Source organism: Carassius gibelio, chromosome A14, assembly GCF_023724105.1.
Source record: "Carassius gibelio isolate Cgi1373 ecotype wild population from Czech Republic chromosome A14, carGib1.2-hapl.c, whole genome shotgun sequence".
In the NCBI taxonomy this organism is placed as follows: Eukaryota; Metazoa; Chordata; class Actinopteri; order Cypriniformes; family Cyprinidae; genus Carassius; species Carassius gibelio.
This window is the reverse complement of record NC_068384.1, coordinates 10,375,242-10,384,807: the sequence shown is the minus strand read 5'-3', so window position 1 is coordinate 10,384,807 and position 9,566 is coordinate 10,375,242. Positions and strand designations below refer to the sequence as shown.

The 9,566-nt window shown below is 34.4% G+C and overlaps 1 protein-coding gene across 1 annotated transcript; it reads left to right on the top strand.

Moving 5' to 3' along the window:
• Positions 1–258: 258 nt before the first annotated feature.
• LOC128027081 (uncharacterized) lies at positions 259–2,269 on the top strand. Its single transcript, XM_052614393.1, has 3 exons — positions 259–1,253; positions 1,501–1,710; positions 1,916–2,269. The coding sequence occupies exons 1-3, from the start codon at positions 822–824 to the stop codon at positions 2,267–2,269; spliced, it is 996 nt and encodes a 331-aa protein (XP_052470353.1). The 5' UTR covers positions 259–821.
• Positions 2,270–9,566: the final 7,297 nt, after the last annotated feature.

The following is a 9,566-nucleotide window of genomic DNA, read 5'->3' as shown; positions in this document are numbered from 1 at the left end:
AGGTGAGACAGAAGATATAACATGTATTTTAAACACTGTGTATTTAGAAATGTTATTTTACAAATAAATGAATAAATACAAATAATAAAAAAGTCAGAAAAAAAGCTCTTTCCATTATCTGACAGGAAATTTCATTTTCTGAGGAAAAATTTTACTTCATTAGAAATTTTATCAATGACTTTCAATATATAAATCAACTAAATGAATAAATAAATAGATTCCTGTAAAATATTAAGTTAAAAAAGAGAGAAGTCCTGTCAGAGTATGAAGTTTAAAAAATAAATCCTGTCAGAGGCTGCTCGTTTTCCCCTTCCTGGCAGGAAATGTAATTCTCTGAGGTAAATTTTTATTTCACAAGCAATGTATTTGCGTGATTAGCTTATTAAATGGAAGTTGATTAACATTTCTTGCGATGTAAATATTTATATATAAAAAAAAAAAAATGTTAGGTATTGAAAAAGGGGCCGTCTATAGGGTTATGGCTAAGGTTGAGTTCATTTTCTGAGGTAAAACTTTACTTCATTAGAAATTTTACTTCATTAGATTGTATTTTTGAAATACATTCCTGTGAAATATGAAGTAAAAAAAAAGATAATTTCACAAATTAATGAAACACTATAAAGAAAACGAAAAAAAAAAGATATTATGCAATAAAGTACAGTAATAGAAATATGGAAAGAAAAATATATAAATAGTAAATTAGTAATAACATGTTATAAGTAGGCTATATATACAGGTCATGAATTATATTTTCATGTTTTATAAAGTCAATAGAAACATTGTGAAAGTTATAACCATACCTTTTTTGTATTATTCTTAGGATGGCAACCCCCTACAGTCAGCAAGCACCGCTGAAAGTGAAGTGTGTGGGTAGCCGCAGGAGCCAAAAGGCTTTAAATTTTGTCACAAAAGACAATATAATTGATGTTGGCGCATACAAGGTGACCACACTGTCAGCCCTCACTGATGGACAAACATGGTACACCTCAATAAAAAATGGAAGTGACCCAGAGTTTGAAGAGGGTGGGTCATATATCATAAAAAATTATACCCTCTCAAAACAATATGGCCGGCAGTGTATTTTTTTAAACCGGACCAGCAGGAAATTTAAAACCTCTCCATTGGCCATAACCGAGGATGCAGAGAGAGCTGCTAAAGAGGTCCTCTATCCTCCTTCCCCATTTGTAACCGGGGAAGAACAGGAGATCTTCACAAGACCTGGGTACCTGAGTCTGCGGGGCAATATTGAGAAAGTTAGTGAATTTAAAAGCACATTTGAATATCTAGTACATTATCCTGGTTTACTTAACCTAGGCAAATGTAAGCTATTATAATTGTGTTTCTCAATTACAGTTCTAGAGTACCCTAACACTCTTATTTGAGATACACATTTAGATGAATTAACCTTGATTGGGAATACATAGAAAATATTCAGTGTTGGGGATACCTGAACCAGGGCTGAGAAACGCTCATCTGTGACACTGGGCTGTTGTTTTCCAGTTGCAAGTGGCCAGGATGACTCGGGCCCAGTATCCCCTCCTGGACCTTTCTTTGAGGTCTGGAACAAAACTCCTGGAGGTAACTTTGTGGAGAGAAGAGGCGTTGATGGACCTGTACGTCGGGGATAAGGTGGAGATCAGCCACCTAAGGGCAAAAATTCAGCCCAATGGAGGAGGCAAATTTGACTCCTCTAACTATACGACTGTCAAGGTAAACAAATATAAATTTCAAAGGTTATCAAAGACAAGTAAACAGTCATTAATAAAAAATAAGAACAAATAATACAACTGCAAGCATTGAAATCTTGTGAAACATAATCAATGCATTTTTACTGTTTATAAAAAATCTAACTGTAACACTAACCTTAACCCTAAGTGTGGATGTTTTTTTTTTTTCTTTTCTTTTTTTTCACCAGATCGTTGAGCGCCAGATCCTCGAAGCGGTGCTGACAATTATCGGAGTGTCTGAGGATGATAACAATATGCTCATCCTGTTGGACAGTAAACTTGAAGACTATGCTGTACCAAGCCATTTTTACCATGGCAGTATAAATGACTTGGTACAGCAGCTGCCAATTACACTGAAAGTCCAGCACATTCACAATCGTGTGCTGAAACTTGAGGCCGTGGATACAACTGAGGCCGCAGAATCCCTGGAAACAACTGAGGCCGCAGAATCCCTGGAAACAGCGGAGGATGCAGAATCCCTGGAACTTATCGAGGCCGCAGAAGCCGCAGAATCCCTAGAAGTCGAAAACACTGAGGCTTAAAATCAGTTTTTGTCATGATCATCAACTTTTATTTTGATTAGGTTTTGTTTTCGTTCTGATTGTTTTCTATTTCTAAATGTTCTCAGTATTTTACATATTATTAAAGACTGTTTGTTTGAATATCATGTTGTATGCTTCTTTGCATTCACCCTATTACATTACAGTTTGTTTGTTTTTATGGGGTATTAGAATGTTTTTTTTTTTTTTTTCAATTTGATTTCATTTTACAAAAAAACGTAAAATGCATGATCTGTTCTCTGATTGTTTCAGGAAAAGATTCGAAGCATCAGGAATGTTGCAAACAGTGCCATCTTGTGGCAGGTCAAACCCCCAGATGTTTACAGCTCTGTTGTTTTATCAACTAAGCACAAAAAAACAGTAATAATAATAATAATAATAATAATAATAATAATAATAATAATAATAGTGTTTAAATAAATTAATGAATAAAATCTTTCTGGATAGTGTTTCTGTCAATGTGTAAACAGGCGTAAACAGGCCTACGACCGATCTAAATTATCCAAATTTGTTGCCCATTACATTGCTCAAAAAGTTGCCCCGTGTATTTACTTTCAGAGTGTACGCTTTCACTACGTGATTTGGTCGAGAATGAAAGCCCCTAAAATTCAACATTAGAGGCAAAAATGCCTCTATAAAAATATTTATATAATTTAACAGATGAATTTATCTATTATAATCTCAAAGAGTAGCGATTTTATACAACAGTTCTGTAAATAATGTTTTATTAGTAATTAACTTACATTTTAGACACATGGTTATCCGTTTTTGCTTATATTTCGTAAACGAAAATAATTCCAAACAAGCGACAGCATGGTTTAACTTGGACTCCACGTGGTGTCTTATTGGATGAATCATTCAGACTTAGACGAATCGGTTGACGAATGAATCAATGACTCGACTCGCTGCTTCGTTCTTGAATAAATAAGCCGTTTGAATGAATCTGTTTAATCTCAGTGACTCGCTCAATAAAAATGAATTGCTGACACCTAGTGGCAGTTTTAATTTCACATTTAACGCACAGTTTTAATGATTTATATTTATAGTTTTAACGTTATGTTTAAAAACAAAGCATTGTTAATTAATTATTAATAGATAGGCTAATAAATTATTAATAACTCCAAGAGAGTATTGGAAAGATTAATTTTGATACTGAATTCATCAGCTCTATTGTGTCTTGTTACTCTAATTTAAATGACTGATTCAATTGAAAGAATTTGACACAAAAGATGTTGCATGTATTTAACACAGCATTCCCAGAAAGGTTGAAGCTCTTATGATAGCAATTTATTTGACTAATAACTGAAAAAAACATAATTTCTGCCGATTATTGCTCTTCATATTGTTATAATGAATAGCGTCAATTAAAAGAATATTAAACATTTTTTATGTGAGAGGGAAAATGTAATACCTGTTTTACAAGAACCACTTAGGAATCAGTTAATTGCTTTTTATGCATTAGAAAAACAAGACATTGCATAAAAAAACAAAATGATTATAAATTATTATCTTACTTACATCGTATCTATACTTTTCCTCGAGCGAATTGGCAGAATCCAGTCAGAGGTCATGACTCACTGACTGACTGACTGAGGTGAACAGCACACGTGAACGCAGCAAAAATAAACCGTAGTTCGTTTCTTCATCGGTAATCTGATTGGTTATTGCATTATGAGCTCAACAAAGACTTTTGTGATTGGTGCTCGACGCTTTTCTGGTACATTACAACTGTCAGATTTATCAGAAATGCATTTTGTCATTAAAAACAAAGTTGATTTTATAGGTGGATTTTTAAAAAAAAATTTAAAGTTAAGATGCAGGGAAATTTAGCAATTTATTTTCCTCATTTCCTTCACCTGGTTACTGTGACAACGCACGTTGATCACCACATTAGCTGTTCTTAAAATATAATTTTCTTGTTGCTATAAAAGTTATGAAGATTTTAAAATATGCTCCATCTATCTATCCATCCATCAAACTTTAAACTTCTAACTAATTTAAACTTTAAACTATTGTAAAATTCTTTTAAAAATCATAAACACATAGATGTTGTGGTGGAAAAATTAATTGCTTCTGTATGCCCATATATGCATGTTTTCTTAGAATTGCTGTGTGGACACCGTGAGATGGGTTTAGGGCCTAAGAGTAATAGAGAGACAGTTTATAAGAGACATGCCACTTCCTCAGTCCTCAATACAACTTTATAAGGAACACCCGTTACAGCAAAGATGGTTCCACCCCTCCCGCTGAAAAGCCAATCATCAGTCAAGCTGGGACACATTTAAGCCTATCGTCTGGTTCCACTGACCTATGTACACAGTTGAGGAACCCTTGCTCATGCGTAGTAAAGGTATAACCTGTGTGGAAAAAGGCGTTTTAAACCTTATTTTGGGGCAAAGTCATCAACATTTTTCTATACATGCTGTTTTTATGTCCCGGTGACCAGTGAAAGTGCAGTTCTGACTTTCTGCCCATTCATTTAGATAGGAGCTGGTCTTGCTATGCCCGGAGGCGTTGCCAAGATGGCGGCCGAGTGACACGACTTGCCTGTAAGGACTTTGGTAATAGCAAGCAGGTGGTTCACAGAGACGTGTGGGTTCAGAAGGGTGACACCTGGGGGGAGAAACAGATGTCCGAGAATGACCTGAGAAGGTCATTGGGCCATTGAATGGGGGACAATGTCTGAGGATGACCCGTAGAGGTCACCTAAGTCCTAAATGTGTGAGAAACAGCCCAAAGAAGAGTGTGTTTTATGTTATCCATGGAAAAGTACAGCTGTTAAGACTTTGAGGAGAGGGATATAAGGTGGAGGACTGCCCTCTTCCTCTGTCGCACTCTGCAGAAACTTGTGTTGCTGTATGACTGTCTGAACTTCTTTGCAAATAATAAAAGCTTTCTTTTTAATTATAACTGAGAGTGAGCCTGTCTCTTATGCTGATGAGAGTTGATTTCATTTTGCCCCAACAACATATAAACTCATGAATTCATTATAAACTCTTAAACCAATAAATTAATCAACTCTGAACTCTTAGACTTATTTAAACTTATAAAATCTAAATATACTAGAATTCTATACAATTTCTAACCCATAGTGACTCATTTAAACTCATCTATCTATCTAGCTATCTATAAAAAAAAACAACAACTTTAAACTAATTTAAACGTCAAACTACTTTAAGCTTCAAACTTTCTGCACCGCCTTTCTCAAGCCAACTTAAAGTTTGTCTTGACGAACTTTTTTATCTAGTTATTATTATTCTTCTGAGACTAAAACTGTTGACTGCTACTCCTCCTAGAGCTTTAACTCTACAAACTCCAAACTCAGCCCAGCTCTTCAGACTGATCTGAAGTTAGTTGCTATATCTTTTTAGACTGATCGGACTTATACTTTTCATAAAACTGAAGATTAAAAATCATAAAAATCCCATAGACTTGCATTGAAAAGCCTCTGCTCATCTGAACATTCCGTGAACTCCAACTGTCAAAAATTCAAATCTAAACACACTGAAGCCCATTAGACTCAATCAGACTAACCTATGTACTATTACTAACCCATTCAAACTCATTCAAACTCATCTATCTATCTATATTCAAACTCTATCTATCTATCTATCTATCTATCTATCTATCTATCTATCTATCTATCTATCAAACTCATCTATCTATATTAAAACTAATCTATCTATCTATCTATAATCAAACTCATCTATCTATAATCAAACTCATCTATCTATCTATCTATCTATCTATCTATCTATCTATCTATCTATCTATCTATCTATCTATCTATATTCAAACTCATCTATCTATCTATATTCAAACTCATCTATCTATCTATATTAAAACTAATCTATCTATCTATCTATCTATCTATCTATCTATCTATCTATCTATCTATCTATCTATCAAACTTATCTATCTATATTAAAACTAATCTATCTATCTATCTATCTATCTATCTATCTATCTATCTATCTATCTATCTATCTATCTATCATCAAACTCATCTATCTATCTATCTATCTATCTATCTATCTATCTATCTATCTATCTATCTATCTATATTCAAACTCATCTATCTATCTATCTATATTCAAACTCATCTATCTATCTATCTATATTCAAACTCATCTATCTATCTATCTATCTATCTATCTATCTATCTATCTATCTATCTATTCAAACTTATCTATCTATCTATCTATCTATCTATCTATCTATCTATCTATCTATCTATCTATCTATCTATCTATCTATCTATCCTAACAACATGCTAGTCATGCTAAAAATCATGCTAGCAACATGCTAGTCGCATGCTAATCATGCTAAAATCATGCTAGCAACATGCTAATCATGCTAAAATCATGCTAGCAACATGCTAATCATGCTAAAATCATGCTAGTCGCATGCTAATCATGCTAAAATCATGCTAAAATCATGCTAGCAACATGCTAATCATGCTAAAATCATGCTAACAACATGCTAGTCGCCTGCTAATCATGCTAAAATCATGCTAGCAACATGCTAATCATGCTAAAATCATGCTAGCAACATGCTGGTCGCATGCTAATCATGCTAAAATCATGCTAGCAACATGCTAATCATGCTAAAATCATGCTAGCAACATGCTAGTCGCATGCTAATCATGCTAAAATCATGCTAGCAACATGCTAATCATGCTAAAATCATGCTAGCAACATGCTAATCATGCTAAAATCATGCTAGCAACATGCTAGTCGCATGCTAATCATGCTAAAATCATGCTAGCAACATGCTAGTCGCATGCTAATCATGCTAAAATCATGCTAGCAACATGCTAATCATGCTAAAATCATGCTAGCAACATGCTAGTCGCATGCTAATCATGCTAAAATCATAATAGCAACATGCTAATCATGCTAAAATCATGCTAGCAACATGCTAGTCGCATGCTAGTCATGCTAGAGACATGCTAGCAACATGCTAATCATGCTGAAATCATGCTAGCAACATGCTAGTCGCATGGTAATCATGCTAAAATCATGCTAGCAACATGCTAATCATGCTAAAATCATGCTAGCAACATGCTAGTCGCATGCTAATCATGCTAAAATCATGCTAACAACATGCTAATCATGCTAAAATCATGCTAGCAACATGCTAGTCGCATGCTAATCATGCTAGCAACATGCTACTCATGCTAAAATCATGTTACCAACATGCTAGTCGCATGCTAATCATGCTAAAATCATGCTAGCAACATGCTAATCATGCTAGCAACATGCTAGTCGCATGCTAATCATGCTAAAAACATGCTAGCAACATGCTAATCATGCTAAAATAATGCTAGCAACATGCTAATCATGCTAAAATCATGTTAGCAACATGCTAGTAGTAATGCTAATCATGCTAAAATCATGCTAGCAACATGCTAGTCATGCTAGAGATATGCTAGCAACATGCTAATCATGCTAAAATCATGCTAGCAACATGCTAGTCGCATGGTAATCATGCTAAAATCATGCTAGCAACATGCTAATCATGCTAAAATCATGCTAGCAACATGCTAGTCGCATACTAATCATGCTAAAATCATGCTAGCAACATGCTAATCATGCTAAAATCATGCTAGCAACATGCTAAGCATGCTAAAATCATGTTAGCAACATGCTAGTAGTAATGCTAATCATGCTAAAATCATGCTAGCAACATGCTAATCATGCTAAGTACATGCTTGTCACATGGTAGTCACTTGCTTGTAATGCTAGCAATATGTTAATCACTGTCATTTTTATACTTCTTAAACTTTTAAATCTTTTTAAACTTTTAAACTTTTCACATTTTCAAACTTTTCAAACTTTTCAAACTTTTCAAACTTTCTAAACTTTTCAAACTTTCTGGTCAGGCTTTCTCAAGCCAACTTAAAGTTTGTCTTGACGAACTTTTTTATCTAGTTATTATTATTATTATTATTATTATTATTATTATTATTATTATTATTATTATTATTATTGTTAATGTTTGGATGTTATGATGTTATACATATGTATTATCGATGGTAATAAAATGAATGCATTATATATTGAACAATTTACTTTTTTTATATAATCAAAAAATTACAAATCTACAAATGCACAACAGAGTTTTACTGTTAAATTTAAACTAAACAAAAATAACGTTACAAAATAAGGATTTGCTCATTTATTATTACTATTTTGAAAAACAATCTCTTTGTCTGCAACACGACAAGAGACCATAACGGATAAATTAATTACATTCATTTGTAAGGACATGAGACCGATCAGTGTGGTGGATGGGGCAGGCTTCCGGGAGTTCTGTCAAGCAATGGATCCGAGGTTTGATTATTTATAGTTTCATGTCAAGGAAAAGTTCCATGTTTACCACAGCACAGCTCGCTCGGAGCATTCAATGCCAGTTCTATATGCTGCAAAACTTCAATTAATATTAATAATATTTGTTTCAATCACTGAATGAAGCCTGCTATATTTGGGACAGAATTCGCGACCTTAAATTGCTTGCACAAAACTCTTGATAAGCACCAAAAAATGTGTTTGTTCATTTAAACCGTTATGCGCAGAGAGGGTGAGAGAGCATGAGGTCTGCAGTCTTGGTTATTAGTTGATTTCCTGATTTCCTACGTTGTCAAATATGTTTAAACTTAAATAGACTACCTATACAAGTAGTTATGTCTCTTTGTATTATTTTGTCCTGTTATTGATGTAATGCGCCACCAGATGTTCGATTTAGATGTTGATTTATTCATGCAAAATTTGCCAAATAGTCCACGTTAAAAATTAAAATTAAATTTTCATGGCTGTATTCCTCGCAAATCCTAGGGTCCTATATATACATACGCAATGTATGCAGTGTAAATATATCCACACAGGATTGATGTGTTTATTTCTCTCCAGCAAATAACTTGATGGCAGCTGTCACATCACAGCTGTGTCAAACATCCCCCAGCCACATCACCACATGTCCACTTTCACACACATGGTCCAGCATCACACACTGCCAAACTCTAGCTCCAAGTGTGATATATAAAGGTCACATATTGTAAGAGTCACAGGGATGTGCGGTCATACTCACTGAAATTGCATAATCACCATGCCGCTGATCACCACAGGTTTGGATGGGGAAGAGCACGACTCATTCCAAAAGCAGTTTCATTACGATGCCTACCTAATCAAGCCAGGCTTCTCCTTAAAGAAAAGTACTCTTATTGCTTCTCCGGACTGATATGACAAGCTTTTGCTAATTTGCAAACACACTCCTACTC